This window comes from Halictus rubicundus, unplaced genomic scaffold, assembly GCF_050948215.1.
Source record: "Halictus rubicundus isolate RS-2024b unplaced genomic scaffold, iyHalRubi1_principal scaffold0173, whole genome shotgun sequence".
Taxonomy (NCBI): Eukaryota; Metazoa; Arthropoda; class Insecta; order Hymenoptera; family Halictidae; genus Halictus; species Halictus rubicundus.
Window position 1 is genome coordinate 175,341 of NW_027488714.1, and position 18,808 is coordinate 194,148.

Here is an 18,808-nt window from a genome sequence, read left to right on the forward strand (position 1 = left end):
CGTTAAATTTCCTCGCGAGTTTAGTTGCATTCCTTTTAGTTTCCCGCGAATCTTTCCAAGCAGGGAAAGATACGAAACATTTCTGGTCCTTCGAGCCGGATCCTTTCCACGTGTCTGGCCGATACCTCTCCAGGATTTGCAATATCAAATCGAGTCAAGGGTGAGTCCAGTGCATCCGTGAGTGAATTCCATCAAGCGAATCAGCCGCGACTAAAATGGAGCTCTCAGCAAACGACCTCCTCCACAAGCAGAAAACCATCGGAGGGAAGATTGCTCGCCTCATGGACAACTTTAAGAAATCCGTCGCGCAAACAAAGATCACCATCAGCGACGTTGAGACCAGGCTGGAACTGCTCGAGGATTACTGGGTAAAGTTTCAGCAAAATCATGACGTGCTAATGTACGGACACAAAGCTGCAACCAAGGACAGCGAATATGAAAAGTCAGGCATGGCCGAATCGGTAGAAGAAACCTACCTCATACAAAAAAGCCGGCTGTTCGAGCTCGCGAATCAACTCAGAAAGAGCAGCGAAAAGGCGACCGAGCCAAATCCAGACGAGGGAGATTCGAAGTCCGGGTCATCTTCTCTCCCACGGATGCCGTTGCCGCAATTCAACGGAGAATACGTCGAATGGCCGTCGTTCAAAGACCGATTCGTCTCGATGATCGACCAGAAAAAGGGAATGAGCGACGTCGACAAGCTCCATTACCTGAAGGGCGCTCTTCGGGATCAAGCAGCCGATCTCGTCAAGGACCTTCCGACCACGAACGGAAATTACAGAAAGGCGTGGGATATCCTTCTGGAGCATTTCGAAAACAAGCGCATTCTCGTCCGATCCTGCCTTGACAAGTTGGCGGCGCTGCCACGGATGAGAGAAAGCACGGTGCGAGAAATGACCCAGATCCAGAAAGGAGTATCCACCGTCATCAACACCCTGGACGGACTAGGCAGACCTGTGGATCAAACCGCAGATTGGTTCGTTCACTCGATTGTGAATTTGTTCGACCCCACGACCAGAGAAAAATGGGAGGAGAGCGTTACAGTCAGCAGCGAGCCTCCTTCCTGTGCAACCCTGAAGGACTTCATGATAAAGCGGCTCCAGATGATGCAGGCATCTCCGAGCTCAGCGTCCTCAGGTTCCAGCCATTCCAGACCGAGCAAATTCCAATCAAGCCAAGGTGTCAGCAAAGCGAAACCAGCAGCAAGCGTGGCCCGCGTCAACCATGCAAGGAAAGGGCAACAAATTGTATGCGTGATCTGTTCAAAGGATCATTATCTCATGCATTGCTCATCATACAAAGAAAGTTCTGCGGAGGAGCGGAAATCTACTGTCGAGAAACATCAGCTGTGCAGAAACTGTCTCGGCAAGCACACCACGGAGAGCTGTCCATCGAAGAAAGGTTGCTACACCTGCGGCGAACGTCACCACACGACACTCCATGATGCATGCAAGGGCGTCTCCACTGCAGGAAGGGCTATCCACCATGCGCAGAGCTGCTGCAACAAAGACGGTGAGGTGATGTTAGCTACAGCATTGGTCAATGTTACAGATCGCTTCGGCCGTCGGCAAGTAGCGAGAGCGCTCATCGATTCAGGCTCCGAGATCACAATGATAAACGAAGGGCTAGCACAAAGGCTACAATTACCTCGGGCAGAAGCAAAGGTGGACCTGTACGGAGTCGGAGGGCAGCAGCTTGCAAGGAGCCGGGGCAGAGTCACGCTGAACGTTTCCGCCTGCCAGACAGAGGACACCATCACAGTTTCAGCGGTGATCCTTGCCAAGCTTTCAACGTACTCTCATACCAGGACCACGGCACAACCAGAGTGGGCGCACCTGAGAGGATTGCAGCTTGCCGACCCAGTACCAGGGAGCAGAGCACCCATTGAAGTCCTGCTCGGGGCAGACGTCTACCCTGCAATAATAAAAGAGGGATTGCGAAGAGGAGCTCCGAATCAGCCGGTGGCTCAGCTTACCATGTTCGGATGGATCGTCACCGGGATGACAGGCTCGGCGTCCAGTCCGGTTCAGGCCCAGGTGCATCAGGCAAGCATCGGGGACAGTCTGAGCTCACTCGTGCGGCGGTTTTGGGAACAGGAGGACGTCCAAGACACGGCTTCGGCGTGGACAGCTGAGGAAGAAGAGTGTGAACAGCATTTCAAAACCTCTCACTCACGCACTCCAGAGGGTCGCTATCAGGTGAGACTGCCCTTTAAAACTAACGTAAAAGTCACTTCAGGCTCCCGGACAGCTGCGTGGCACTCACTCAGGAGAATGGAGCTGCAGTTCCGAAAGGACAAAGAGTTCAAGGAGCAATACGACGACTTTCTAAAGCAGTACAGCGAGCTTGGTCATATGTCACTGACCGAAGAGACAGGGAAAGGACAACAATGCCACTACCTGCCACACCACGGAGTCTTGAGGCCCAGCAGCTCCACCACGAAGTTGAGAGTCGTCTTCAACGGGTCCTGGTCCGAGCCTTCGCAATGTTCTTTGAACGATGCCCTCCATGCGGGTCCAAATTTGTTGCCACCACTCGCTGACGTCATTCTGAGGTGGCGCAAACACCAGTACGTGGTGACAGCCGACGTCACCAAGATGTACCGGCAGATATTAGTCCATCCAGAGGATCGAGACGTACAACGAATCCTCTGGAGACGGGCGGAGAGCGAAAGGGTTCGTGAATACCGGCTAAACACTGTCACGTATGGTCTTTCATGTGCCCCATATCTAGCTGTGCGAACACTGCGCCAATTGGCTGAGGATGAGGGCTCGCACTACCCCAACGGAGCAATAGCCATCAAGAGGGACACATACGTAGATGACATCCTCACTGGAGCCGACACCGTGGAAGAGCTGATGGAAACCGCCAATCAACTTCAGCAGCTGTGCATGGCGGGCGGCTTCCCGCTCCAAAAGTGGGCGTCCAACGTGGTCGATTTGCCCCAGGACTCATCACGACGCTTTCAAGTGTTCGCAGGTCACTCCGAGAGCACAACCACTCAGTCCTCGCCGCACCACAACCAACTAGAGGAGCAGAAAACCTGGTCGGACTGCATTCATACTGCGTTAGGTCTTCACTGGTCACCACGAGAGGACAACTTTCGATACTCCCTCGCTGAGGTCACCGCTCAATCGCCAACCAAGCGCAGCATTGTTTCGAAAACCGCGCAGTTGTTCGACCCACTGGGATGGCTAGTACCAGTCATCGTACGGGCGAAAATAGCCATTCAATCGACTTGGCTGCTGGGTCTGGACTGGGACGACCCACTTCCTGCATCCATGGCTGAAGACTGGGCACTTTTCTGCGCCGAACTGAAGCTGCTCGAAAGAGTGAGGGTACCTCGGCCCTTGTCTCACTGTCCACATCCCACTCTGAGGGAATTACATGGCTTCGCAGACGCCTCCGAGCGAGCATACGCAGCAGTCATCTACCTGAGGACGAAGAGCGAGGACGGACACTGGGAAGTCGCACTTGTCACTGCTAAGAGCAAGGTCGCACCACTAAAGCAGGTCTCGCAGCATACACAAGCACACCGATACACTTGTGGTCAGACTCGACAGTCGCTCTGGGGTGGTTACGAGCACATCCAAGCAGGTGGAAAACCTATGTCGCGAACAGAGTGGCAGACATTCAGCGTCGAGTTCCCGAGGCACAATGGCATCATGTAGCCGGGGTTGAAAATCCAGCTGACCCCGCCTCTCGAGGACTCACACCGTCGCAGTTGTTGCAGCTGACATTGTGGTGGAACGGCCCGAACTTCCTGCGAAACAGCGAGCAGCTCACGGAGGCCCAAACAGAAATTCCTGACCACCTGCCAGAAGAAAGGAAAAAACTAGTAGCGGTAACACTCAAAGCCAAAGGGGGAATCGAGGACAACGACACCTTGATGCGGTTCTCGTCCTATACCAGGCTGCTAAGGGTCACCGCTTGGTGTCGACGATGGCTTCTCAAACGACGCAAGCTCTCTTCAGTCTCGAACAGCAATATCGCCGCCACCCATGGTGACTCCTCAGTCCTTTCGGTGGAGGAAATCAACGAGGCCGAGAAGTGCTGGATCCGACAAGTGCAGCAGACCCACTTTAAGGAAGAAAGGAGGCTATTAAAATCAGGCGCATGCGTTCCCTCAAGGAGCGTGCTCTCACCTCTAGCAGCGGAGATCGACAGCGCCAACATTCTCAGAGTTGGGGGTCGGCTGAGCAAAGCGCGTCTCAATCCAGACGAAGCCCATCCAATCATCCTGCCTCCTGAATCCACCTTTACCCAACTTTACATTGTTCACAGCCATCTCAAGACACTGCATGGCGGAGTGCAAGCAACGCTGGGAGCCATACGCCAGAGGTTCTGGATACCGAGGGGACGATCAAGAGTCAAAGCAGCAATCCTCAAATGCGTAACGTGTCTGAGATGGCGGGCGGAAACAGGCAGGCAGATGATGGGCCAACTGCCAGAGCACCGCGTTACTCCAGCTCGCCCATTCCATTCCACCGGAGTGGACTATGCGGGCCCGATATGGCTGCGGACTTCTCCAGGGCGTGGTCACAGAGCAACCAAGGCCTTCTTCGCAGTCTTCATCTGCATGGTGACCAAGGCCGTCCATCTCGAGGCGGTCTCCAGTTACACGTCAGAGGCTTTCCTGGCTGCTTTCCGGCGCTTCATATCCCGCCGAGGTCTCTGTGCGCACCTGTACAGCGACTGTGGGACGAACTTCCTGGGGGCAGACCGGGAGCTGCGTCGCCTATTCACCGCCAGCAGCCCTGAAAACAGATGCTTGAGGGAAAACCTGAGCAACCTACGTACTCAGTGGCATTTCAACCCACCAGCAGCGCCCCACTTCGGTGGACTCTGGGAGGCAGCCGTCAAGTCCACCAAGCACCATCTGAGAAGGACGATAGGAGAAACACGACTCACATTCGAGGAGATGTCCACACTCCTCACACAAGTCGAAGCTTGCCTGAATTCAAGGCCGCTGGCTGCTCTCTCCGATGACCCGTCTGATTTAACAGCATTGACTCCAGGGCATTTTCTTGTAGGCTCCCCGTTGAACGCGTTGCCGGAACCGTCGCTGCTGGACCAGAACGTCAACCGGCTTACTCGATGGCAGCTGATCAACAAAATGAGGGATCAATTCTGGGTGCGATGGCGAAAGGAGTACCTGCACGGACTCACCACACGGTCGAAATGGCGCCGACCACAGGAAAACCTCACGCCGGGCAGCCTGTGCATTCTCAGCGACGAATCAACGCCACCCGCACGCTGGCCGCTCGCGCGAGTGAAGGAAGTGCATCCTGGAGGCGACGGGAAAACTCGGGTAGTCACCGTGGTCACCTCGGCGTCCGAATTCGTAAGACCGATCCACAAACTGATCGTTTTACCGTTGAACGAGAACGATCGATGACCGCGTCGATTCACGTGTTGCACCGTAATTCATTCACTCGCGAAGATCGACTACAACTGCGTAGTACGCGTAAAATCGTTGAGCGCACGCGCGAGTCATTCACGATGCCAGCCGACGTGGTCCCCCACTCCAACCACCTCGCAGTAAATTCAAGCATTCACATTGTTCATGACGACGGTAGTAACCTCAAAATTGCTTGCAGAGTTGTAAACTATAGCCCGAAATTACTGCGTGAAAATCACTGTCAATCACTAGCACTTTGTTCACTAGATATCACGACCGTTTGCATGCTCGGACATTCGACAAGTCGAGGCGGGCGGCATGTTTGAGATTGGCGCGCGGACGCCATAACGCCTCACCGTGCTCAACCGCGCGACTGCCAATCACAGAATGTCCCGCAACACGCGCGAGAACACCGACAAACAGCGTCTGTTATCGAGGCTCGCGCAGGCAAAACCCTCAAGCGTGATTCGCGGAAAACAGGCTCGATTCTTCTGGAATGTTCTCGACGAAAAACCGGAAACATCTGCGCGTGACGAACTTCCCGAAGGATCGAGGTAATAAAACCGAGAGAGAACCGTTACTCGCTCTCTTTCTGAAATCCGAGTCAGCTGTGCGATTACGTAATAAGAAACAGAATTCAAAATCAGTGCTTATCAGTCGTTTATTATATAATTTCAATCTTTGTGACAAACTGAAACCTTACAGTGTGAAAATACAGATAATTTATTGCAGATCCGCCTTCCATTCAATTCATTCATACAGTCCGCTTTCTCCACTTTCACTCAGCATACTTTCATACCATTCCAAATACACACTCATACACAATCCGTTAAATTTCCTCGCGAGTTTAGTTGCATTCCTTTTAGTTTCCCGCGAATCTTTCCAAGCAGGGAAAGATACGAAACACTATCCTGTGTCCTATCCTATCCTCTATCCTATCCAATCCCCTATCCTATCCTCTATCCGATCCTATCCTCTATCCGATCCTATCCTCTATCCTATCCTATCCTCTATCCTATCCTATTCTCTAACCTATCATCTACCCTATCCTATCCTCTATCCTATCCAATCACCTATCCCATCCTCTATACGATCCTATCCTCTATCCTATCCTATCCTCTATCCTATAATATCTTCTATGCTATACTATTCTCTATCCTAACCTATCCTATCCTCTATCCTATCCAATCCCCTATCCTATCCACTATCCTATCCTATCCTCAACCCTATCCTATCCTCTATCCTATCCTATTCTATCCTCTATCCTATCCTATCCTCTATCCTATAATATCCTCTATCCTATCCTATCCTATCCTCTATCCTATCCTATCCTCTATCGTCTCCTCTATCCTATCCTATCCTGTATCCTATCCTATCCTCTAACCTATCCAATCGCCTATCCTGTACTCTGTCCAATCCTATCCTCTATCCTATCCTATCCTCTATCCTGTCCTATTCTCTATCCTATCATCTACCCTATCCTATCCTATCCTCTATCCTATCCTATCCTCTATCCTATCCTATCCTCTATCCTATCTTATCCTCTATCCTATCCTATCCTCTATCCTATCCTATCCTCTATCCTATCCTATCCTCTATCCTATCCTATCCTCAATCCTATCCTATCCTCTATCCTATCCTATCCTATCCTCTATCCTATCCTATCCTCTATCCTATCCTATCCTCTATCCTATCCTATCCTGTATACTATCCAATCCCCTATCCTATCCTCTATCCGATCCTATCCTCTATCCTATCCTATCCTCTTTCCTGTCCTATTCTCTATCCTATCATCTACCCTATCCTATCCTCTATCCTATCCAATCACCTATCCTATCCTCTATACGATCCTATCCTCTATACTACAATATCATCTATCCTATACTATTCTCTGTCCTATCCTATCCTCTATCCTATCCTATCCTCTATCCTATCCTATCCTCTATCCTATCCTATCCTCTATCCTATCCTATCCTGTATACTATCCAATCCCCTATCCTATCCTCTATCCGATCCTATCCTCTATCCTATCCTATCCTCTTTCCTATCCTATTCTCTATCCTAACATCTACCCTATCCTATCCTCTATCCTATCCAATCCCCTATCCTATCCTCTATCCGATCCTATCCTTTATCCTATCCTATCCTCTATCCTATAATATCATCTATCCTATACTATTCTCTATCCTATCTTATCCTGTATCCTATACTATCCTCTATCCTATCCAATCCTGTACCCTATCCTCTATCCTATCCTATCCTCAATCCTATCCTATCCTCTACCCTACACTATCCTCTATCCTATCCTATCCTACACTCTTGTAACCGTATCGATTACATGTCGATATGTATCGATCGGGCGACGTGTCGCATGAGCAACGCGGACCCCCACCACGACGTCCCTGGTCGTCCCGTCATCCTTCTCTTAAGGGAGACTCGCAGGATCCCCCACTAATTAGCGTGCGCGCGCATCGATCCCCACGCAATACGGATCGAATGAGGTCGATGCGCGACAGAATTAGGACACTCTACGTCTGGGCGCGAGCTTGTGCGGGTTCGAGAATTTCGGGCTGTTCGGTACGCGGCGAGCGAGTCAAACCGACTCAGGGGCGATACAGTCAAACCGACTGCGTTCCTTCGTCTCGCGATATCCTCAAACTGAGGAAGTGTCGTACAAACCGTACGACACGGGTCCATAAAGTCCTACGAGCGGCAATCATCGGTCGTAGCGATCAATTAAGAAATAACTCCAACGAGACGAGGGAAACTGCGTCGGTCTCGAGCCGTATTCTCCACGAAAAGAAGCTAATTCTCACGTTCGTTCGGGAAATTCGCGATACGGTAATCAGAGTAGTACGGTTAACGTCTTTCCACCGATACCGGATAGTCTCCGAACCCACTGACTAGTGACGACGGAGACGATCCTCAGGGTCGGGTGTCTGACCGACGCCTTGTACGTGTCGTCATTCGGGCACTTCCTGCGTCAGCAACGAGTGCTCGTGTGCTACGACGGCTCACGTTCGTTCGGGAGATTCGCGATACGGTCATCAGAGTAAGTACGGTTAACGTCTTTCCACCGATACCGGATAGTCTCCGAACCCACTGACTAGTGACGACGGAGACGATCCTCAGGGTCGGGTGTCTGACCGACGCCTTGTACGTGTCGTCATTCGGGCACTTCCTGCGTCAGAAACGAGTGCTCGTATGCTACGACGGCTCACGTTCGTTCGGGAGATTCGCGATACGGTCATCAGAGTAAGTACGGTTAACGTCTTTCCACCGATACCGGATAGTCTCCGAACCCACTGACTAGTGACGACGGAGACGATCCTCAGGGTCGGGTGTCTGACCGACGCCTTGTACGTGTCGTCATTCGGGCACTTCCTGCGTCAGCAACGAGTGCTCGTGTGCTACGACGGCTCACGTTCGTTCGGGAGATTCGCGATGCGGTCATCAGAGTAAGTACGGTTAACGTCTTTCCACCGATACCGGATAGTCTCCGAACCCACTGACTAGTGACGACGGAGACGATCCTCAGGGTCGGGTGTCTGACCGACGCCTTGTACGTGTCGTCATTCGGGCACTTCCTGCGTCAGCAACGAGTGCTCGTATGCTACGACGGCTCACGTTCGTTCGGGAAATTCGCGATGCGGTAACAAGATCCAAGTATCAGAAAGGGACCCAGACGTGGAGCCAGGATAGGGCTCGAGAAACTGCCTATGCGAGGGCACGCTCCCACGTAGTCGCGATCGACTAGGCGCGAAAGGCGAACAGTATTAATCCCGCAACCATCGTACTGAGGTTACTGTAATTATAGAGATTTCAATTATTGTATATATCAAGTACCACAGAATATATCTTACTTCTACCTCCAATATCAATAACCAATAACCAACAATAGTTTGAGCCTCTCCGTCTTCCAGTGCCTGGAGGCACGAACCTTATCTTACTAGGGTTGTAACCGTCCCTATATATCTATCAGAATCTCAACGTTGATACGTTTTCTCTCACGTGCCTTCATAGTGTGGAGGCGACAGCGTGCGCGTGGTAAGACACGGCAGGAACGTAAAGAAGGAGGTAAAAACGGTTACACTCTACCCTATCCTATCCTCTATCCTATCCTATCCTCTATCCTATCCAATTCCCTATCCTATCCTCTATCCAATCCTATCCTCTATCCTATCCTATCCTCTATAATATCGTATCCTCTATCCTATCCTATCCTCAATCCTATCCTATCCTCTACCCTATCCTATCCTCTATCCTATCCTATCCTACCCTCTACCCTATCCTATCCTCTATCCTATCCTATCCTCTATCCTATCCTATCTTCTATCCTATCATATCCTCTATCCTATCCAATCCCCCATCCTATCCTCTATCCTATCCTATCATCTGTCCTATCCTATCCTCTATCCTATAATATCCTCTATCCTATCCAATCCTCTATCCTATCCTCTATCCTATACTATCATCGAACCTATCCTCTTCTCTATCCAATCCTCTATCGTCAGTTCTATCCTATTCCATCCACTATCCTATCCTATCCTCAATCCTCTCCTATCCTCTATCCTATCCTATCCTCTACCCTATCCTATCCTCTATCCTATCCTATCCTCTATCCTATCCTATCGTCTACCCTATCCTATCCTATTCTCTTTTCCTATCCTATCCTCTATCCTATACTATCCTCTATCGTCTCCTATCGTCTCTCCTATCCAATCCCCTATATAATCCTCCATGCTATACTATCCTCTATAATATCGTATCCTCTATCCTATCCTCTATCCTATACTATCATCGAACCTATCCTATTCTCTATCCAATCCTCTATCGTCAGTTCTATCCTATTCCATCCACTATCCTATCCTATCCTCAATCCTCTCCTATCCTCCATCCTATACTATCATCTGTCGTATCCTATTCTCTATCCTATCCTCTATCGTCTGCTCTATCCTATCCTATCCACTATCCTATCCTATCCTCAATCCTATCCTATCCTCTATCCTATACTATCATCTATCCTATCCTATCCTATCCTCTATCCTATCCAATCCCCTATCCAATCCTCTATCCTATCCTATCCTCTATAATATCATGTCCTCTATCCTATCCTCTATCCTACACTATCATCTAACCTATCCTATTCTCTATCCTATCCTCTATTGTCTGTTCTATCCTATCCTATCCACTATCCTATCCTATCCTCAATCCTCTCCTATCCTCTATTCTATCCTATCCTGTATCCTATCCTATCCTCTATCCTGTAATATCCTCTATCCTATCCTCTATCCAATCCAATCCTCTATCCTATCCTATCCTCTATCCTATCCTATTCTCTATCCTATCCTCTACCCTATACTATCATCTATCCTATCCTATTCTCTATCCTATCCTCTATCGTCTGCTCTATCCTATCCTATCCACTATACTATCCTATCCTCTACCCTATCCTATCCTCTATCCTATCCTATCCTCTATCCTATCCTATCCTCTATCCTATCCAATCCCCTATCCTATCCGCTATCCTATCCAATCCCCTATCCTATCCGCTATCCTATCCAATCCCCTATCCTATCCACTATCCGATCCTATCCTCTATCCTATCCTATCCTCTATAATATCGTATCCTCTATCCTATCCTATCCTCTATCCTATACTATTCTCTATCCTATCCTATCCTCTATCCTATACTATCCTCTATCGTCTCGTATCTTCTATCATATCCAATCCCCTATCCTATCCTCTACCCTATACTATCCTCTATCCTATCGTATCCTCTATCCTATCGAATCCTCTATCCTATCCTCTATCCTATCCTCTATCCTATCCTAGAACTCAACCCTTTCCTATCCTCAATCCTATCCTATACTCCATCCTACCCTATCCGCTATCCTATCCTATCCTGTCCTCTACCCTATCCTATCCTCTATCCTATCCTATCCTCTATCCTATCCGATCCTCTATCCTATCCTATCCTCTATCCTATCCAATCCTCTATCCTATAATATCTTCTATCCTATCCTATCCTCTACCCTATCCAATCGCCTATCCTATCCTCTATCCGATCCTATCCTCTATCCTATTCTATCCTCTATCCTATCCTATCCTCCATCCTATCCTATCCTCTATACTATCCAATCCCCTATCCTATCCTCTATCCGATCCTATCCTCTATCCTATCCTATCCTCTATCCTGTCCTATTCTCTATCCTATCCTCTATCCGATCCTATCCTCTATCCTATCCTATCCTCTATCCTACCCTATCCTCTATCCTATAATATCATCTATCCTATACTATTCTCTATACAATCCTATCCTCTATCCTATACTATCCTCTATCGTATCCTACCCTCTATCCGATCCTATCCTCTATGCTATCCTATCCTCTATCCTCTACCCTATCCTATCCTCTATCCTATCCTATCCTCTTTCCTATCCTATTCTCTATCCTAACATCTACCCTATCCTATCCTCTATCCTATCCAATCCCCTATCCTAACCTCTATCCTATCCTATCCTCTATCCTATCCTATCCTCTATCCGATCCTATCCTCTATCCTATCCTATCCTCTATCCTATCCCATTCTCTATCCTATCCTCTACCCTATCCTATCCTCTATCCTATCCAATCACCTATCCTATCCTCTATACGATCCTATCCTATATCCTATAATATCATCTATACCATACTATTCTCTATCCTATCCTATCCTCTATCCTATACTATCCTCTATCCGATCCTCTCCTCTATCCGATCCTATCCTCTATCCTATCCTATCCTCTACCCTATCCTATCCTCTATCCTATCCTATCCTACCCTCTACCCTATCCTATCCTCTATCCTATCCTATCCTCTATAATATCGTATCCTCTATCCTATCCTATCCTCAATCCTATCCTATCCTCTACCCTATCCTATCCTCTATAATATCGTATTCTCTATCCTATCCTCTATCCTATCCTATTCTGTATCCTATACTCTACCATATCCTATCCTCTATCCGATCCTATCCTCTATCCTATCCTATCCTCTATCCTATCCTATCCTACATCCTATCCTATCTTCTATACTATCCAATCCCCTATCCTAACCTCTATCCGATCCTATCCACTATCCTATCCTATCCTCAATCCTCTCCTATCCTCTATCCTATTCTATCTTCTATCCTATCTCATCCTCTATCCTATCCAATCCCCTATCCTATCCTCTATCCTATCCTATCATCTATCATATCCTATCCTCTATCGTATAATATCCTCTATCCTATCCTATCCTGTATCCTATCCTATCCTCTATCCTAAAATATCCTCTATCCTATCCAATCCTCTATCCTATCCTATTCTCTATCCTATCCTCTACCCTATCCTATCCTCTATCCTATAATATCATATATCCTATACTATTCTCTATACTATCGTATCCTCTATCCTACACTATCCTCTATCGTATCCTATCCTCTATCCGATCCTATCCTCTATCCTATCCTATCCTCTATCCTATCCTATTCTGTATCTTATACTCTACCCTATCCTATCCTCTATCCGATCCTATCCTCTATACTATACAATCCCCTATCCTATCCGCTATCCTATCCTATCCTCTATCCTATCCAATCTTCTATCCTATCCTCTATCCTATCCTCTATCCTATCCAATCTTCTATCCTATCCTCTATCCTATCCTCTATCCTATCCTGTATCCTATCCTCTATCCTATCCTCTATCCTATCCTCTATCATATCCTATCCTGTGTCCTATCCTATCCTCTATCCTATCCAATCCCCTATCCTATCCTCTATCCAATCCTATCCTCTATCCGATCCTATACCTCTATCCTATCCTATCCTCTACCCTATCCTATCCTCTATACTATCCTATCCTACCCTCTACCCTATCCTATCCTCTATCCTATCCTCTATCCTATCCTATCCTCTATCCTATTATATCCTATCCTCTATCCTATCCTATCGTCTATCGTCTCCTCTATCCTATCCTATCCTGTATCCTATCCTATCCTCTATCCTATCCAATCCCCTATCCTGTACTCTGTCCAATCCTATCCTCTATCCTATCCTATCCTCTATAATATCGTATTCTCTATCCTATCCTCTATCCTATACTATCATCTAACCTATCCTATTTTCTATCCTATCCTCTATCGTCTGTTCTATCCTATCCTATCCACTATCCTATCCTATCCTCAATCCTCTCCTATCCTCTATCCTATCCTATCTTCTATCCTATCATATCCTCTATCCTATCCAATCCCCTATCCTATCCTCTATCCTATCCTATCATCTATCCTATCCTATCCTCTATCCTATAATATCCTCTATCCTATCCAATCCTCTATCCTATCCTCTGCCCTATCCTATCCTCTATCCTATCCTATGCTCTATAATATCCAATCCCACATCCTATCCTCTATCCGATCCTATCCTCTATCCTATAATATCATCTATCCTATACTATTCTCTACCTTATGATATCCTCTATCCTATACTATCCTCTATCGTCTCCTATCTTCTCCCCTATCCAATCCCCTATATAATCCTCTATGCTATCCTATCCTCTATAATATCGTATTCTCTATCCTATCCTCTATCCTATACTATCATCTAACCTATCCTATTCTCTATCCTATCCTCTATCCTATACTATCATCTAACCTATCCTATTCTCTATCCTATCCTCTATCGTCTGTTCTATCCTATAATATCATCTATCCTATACTATTCTCTATCCTATCCTATCCTCTATCCTATACTATCCTCTATCGTATCCTATCCTCTATCCGATCCTATCCTCTATCCTATCCTATCCTCTATCCTATCCTATTCTCTATCCTATCCTCTACCCTATCCTATCGTCTATCCTATCGTATCCTCTATCCTATCCAATCCCCTATCCTATCCTCTATCCGAGCCTATTCTCTATCCGATCCTATCCTCTATCCTCTCCTATCCTCTATCCTATCCTATTATCTATAATATCCTCTTCCCTATCCTATCCTCTATCCTATCCTATGCTCTATAATATCCAATCCCACATCCTATCCTCTATCCGATCCTATCCTCTATCCTATAATATCATCTATCCTATACTATTCTCTACCCTATGATATCCTCTATCCTATACTATCCTCTATCGTCTCCTATCGTCCAGCGACGTTGTCATCCTCGCCCTCTCTCTCCCCCTCCTCAGGCATCCACCGGATAGAGCTGCGACACAGAATTGGCGTATTTTTAATACATAGTAGTACTTATTTCTAAGAATTAATATTTATGTACAGTATATAAGAGTTACTCAGCTTTTTCTAGAGGTCAGCCATCCTGTCCGCGTCCGCTGACTCGAGGTCTTCCTCTATTCCTCTCATAATTGGTTCATCGAGCCTTTCCTTTTCTCTCTGTCTTTCAATCCCCTCCTTTTTAGAGAGAATCTCCTTGCAGAAATTTACGAAGATGTTCCATGTGGTCTGGCTATCCAGGATTCCTTCCATGATAATCTCCATCGTTAGAAGGTCTTCCCTGGTCTTCAGGGCTTCTGCTAGTCGTTTTCTTTCTTCCTTCCACTGTTGGCAGATCACCAGGGTGTGTTCCGGCGTGTCAGGGATCCCTGGGTGGAACCAGCAGTCATCAGCAGCGGCCTTTCCGATTCTGGATCTAAAACAGTTGAAAACTCCGTGCCCTGTAAGGGCCTGTGTCAAGTAAAAATTTAAGTCACCGTGTTTTCTATTTGTCCATCTTTCTATATTTGGAATGAGCCTGTGTGTCCACCTGCCCACAGTGCCCGTGTCCCATTTCTCCTGCCATCTCAGCAGCGTTCTGTCCTTGGCCCTTTTCTTTATGATCTTTTTCATATTATCCCTCAAGATTTCGTTGGATTCGTCTGGGTTTTCATCGATATTCTCTGCTGTAATTTCTCTATTGTTCCTTGTGGCTTCTATCTGTTCTGTGTTACTTATTACATTGTCATTTTCGTTATTTAGTAAAATTTCCGTCATTTCTTTCTCTTCTTCGAAGATTTCGCGTCTTTCGATGATTTTTAGGTCCCAGGGTGGGATCCCTGCTAACACAGTCAGAGTTTCGAGCTGTACGGATCTATAAGCTGAGGTTACCCTTGCTAGTCCAATTTTCTGCGTATTTCTAAGATTTTTTTTGTTCGAGATTTTTTCTGCCGCCTCAGCCCATATGAGAGCGCCGTACAGAACTATAGACTCGGTCGTCATGTAATATAGTTTTCTCGCCATTTGTTTCGTTCTCATCTTATTGGTCATCAGTCCGCTTAAAGCCGCCATTGTTCTAATGGCTTTGTTTGTTGTCGTCTCAATCTGCTTTCTAAAGTTTTTTCTCGAGTCAAAAATAATTCCCAAATATTTTAATTCTGCTGCGGGCTTGATCTCAGCATGTCCGATTTTGAAAGATAGATTTTCATTGACCTTTTTGCAGTTTAGCATTAAGACCTCTGTTTTACTTTCTGCCAGCGAAAGTCCTGCAGTGTGCATCCAGAGTCTTGCTTCCTCTGTCATTTTTTCTGCCCTGATTTTTAATCTCTTCTCCGTTGCAGCCTGGACGATGATGGCAATATCGTCTGCGAAAGCGATCTTAGTTGACAAGGGCTGGTTAGGAATGCCGAGAAGGCCGTCGTATACCAGATTCCATAAAAAAGGGCCCAGGACAGAGCCCTGTGGTACCCCCATTTCCATTTTTAAATAGATTTCTTGGTTCGAAGATTCATACTTCACCTTTCTATTTATGAAATAGTCTTTAATTACTTCCCGCAAATATCTTGGAGCATTTCTATTTTCCAATTCTCTGCGTATCGACAGCCAACTCAGTGAATTAAATGCATTTTTAACATCTAGGGCTATCATAGCTGCATATCTGTTTTTTTTCGAAGCTTCTATTGCGGCCTTTCTTACTATTTCCATGGCATGTACGGTCGAGGTGCCTTTGGTGAAGCCAAACTGGTTATTGTTAAAAGGTCTTTTTCCCATCGTCAGGTGGAGTCGGTCTCGGATAAAATACTCGAACAATTTTGCTATCGCATTAATAATACAAATTGGACGGTAAGCGGACGAGGTGGAGGGGTCCTTACCTTGTTTCCTTAGCAAAATTGTCCTCGCGTTTTTCCATTCTTTAGGGATCTTCCCTCTACTCAGAATACCGTTAAAAAGGGCTGCGAATCGGTCTGGCCTGAATTCTGCAATGGTTTTTATAATTTCAGGCTGTATTCCGTCCTGTCCCGGTGCTTTTCCCGGTTTCAATTTTTTAGCCGCTGCGCGAACTTCGTCTTCAGAGACCACCGGTATACTATGGCTCTGGTTGTCATCCTGGTTTTCCGTTGGTTTTCCTTCCTGGATTCCTTCTTCTGTTGTTTCATTTTCTTGAGGGAATAAACCATTCATTACAAGACTGGCAAAGTCAGAGGAGAGCAGTGCGGGTGGATTATTATTTTTGATTTTATTAATAATTATTTTGTACGGCTTACCCCAGCCGTCTTTTTCAATTGACTCACATAGGTCCTTCCAGACTTTTTCTTTTGACTTACTTATCATCCGCTGCAGGTTTTTTTTCGATAGTTTGTATAGAAAACTGGTAGCCTCGCCCTCGTCCACTTTTCCCTTACTCCTCAGCTTCTGGGCTGCTCTCCTCAGTCTTTGCGTTTTTGTTCTTTCTTTTCTAATCTCCGCGGTCCACCACGGGTTATATTTTTCCTTATTCCTTGTCTTATCTGCTTTATCTAGAGCTTCGTCACACACTTCTTCTATCGTTTTTAGAAATACATCTTCTTCGTTCTGACTGTATAAATTCCCTTCATTTATCTCCTTCTCTCTCAGGGCGTGATCCATTGCCGTCCCCAGCCTGGTAATTCCGTCTCTTGTGATTTTCCATTTGTTGCCTTGGTTCGTCCTTATTGGCTGGAAATCCTCTACCATATTTAATTCTGTAATCAGATACTTGTGATCAGATGCTGTTTCGACATTTAACACCTTATTTACTAAACAGTATTTTGGGCTTTGTAGTTCCTGTGTGGTGGCTATAAAATCGAGATTCGACGTTGCGGATCCTCTCTCGAATGTATGCCCTCCTTGAGGTATGTGAGGAAATACATTTTTTCGCAGGAGTTCGTCCAGCAGGATGGATCCCCTTAGGTTTTGTTCTCTGGAACCCCAAGCCGGGGACTTAGCATTGAAATCACCGCCGATAATAATTTCATTTCCCTTCATTTTTTCTTGACTTATAAAATTCATTAAATTTTTAATTTTGGAGGCAAAAATGTCTGTGGAGATGTTTGGAGAGATGTAGGTACTTACTATAGTCAGCTTTTCCAATCTCACCGCCGTGAAGTCTTCCTCTGCTCTATCTCCATCCTCTAGCTTCTTGATTCCTTTTTTATTGGTGACCCAGATTGCTGTGTTGCTGCTCGGAGAGTACAGCCAGTTTCCAGGATTGAAAAGTGGCTCCTGTATTAGGACCACGTCTGCATCTAGGTCGATTGCCGACTGCACTAGGAGGTAGTGAGCTAAACGGCAATGATTCAGATTAATCTGTAAGATTTTGAGATTGAATTTAGTTATTATTATCACCCCTAGCTAGGCGCTCAACGTATTTTTTATATTGGGGGCAGTTAACTGCTCCGGCCACGTGTTCCGCTTTCGTTGCGTGGATGCCCTCTCTTATACAGAGCACGCAGCATCTCACGGATTCGCAATCATTTATTTTATGGCCGAGCCCCCCGCATCTTCTGCACAGCTCCTGACCATTTAGATCCATGGCGCAATTATAGGACATATGTCCGAGTGCGTGACACTTGAAGCACCTAATGATATTTTGAGTTCTCTTTAGTCTACAGTTTGTGTAGCCTGTCCTGATTTTATTCTCTTGTCCTAATTTCTCAAAATCTTCCGCCGGAAGGGTTATTATGGCCATTTTAGTGCCCCCGTAGCCGAATCTAATTGTTTTAATTTCTACTTCATTATTGGGTCTCAGAACGACTCGTGCTATTTCGTTTTGCAGTTCTTCCTTCTCGATCGTGGGGTCCAGATCTTTAATTTCGTATATAACCCTTGGTGCCAGTCTCCTGATACGGCATTCTTCCCCTAGGGTATTTTTTGCGAATTGTTCTAGGACGCCCGCATTCGTTCCCTTCTCCATTTCTATTATGATGTCCCCACCCCTGGACTTCCTTACGGTGTGAATTCCGTTCATGTTGTCTCCGGGGTTGGCTTTCAATTGTTTAAATAGATCCGCGAAGGTTCTATTTTCAGTCGTCTTAATTATTACCGCTTCCGACTTTGGCGGTGGTGGTAGTCTGTTTCTCTTTATCCTTTCTCTTTCTTTTTCTCTTTCTTTCTCCTGGTCCTGCTTCTTCTTCTCTGCTGCGGCTGTCTCTTCTTTCTTC

General features: G+C 46.5%; 1 protein-coding gene across 1 annotated transcript; it reads left to right on the forward strand.

Annotated features, from left to right (window-relative positions):
• Positions 1–215: 215 nt before the first annotated feature.
• Positions 216–3,671, forward strand: LOC143363916 (uncharacterized). The gene has a single exon (XM_076804446.1). It carries the CDS (start codon positions 216–218, stop codon positions 3,669–3,671), a length of 3,456 nt encoding a protein of 1,151 aa, XP_076660561.1.
• The last annotated feature ends 15,137 nt before the right edge of the window (positions 3,672–18,808 follow it).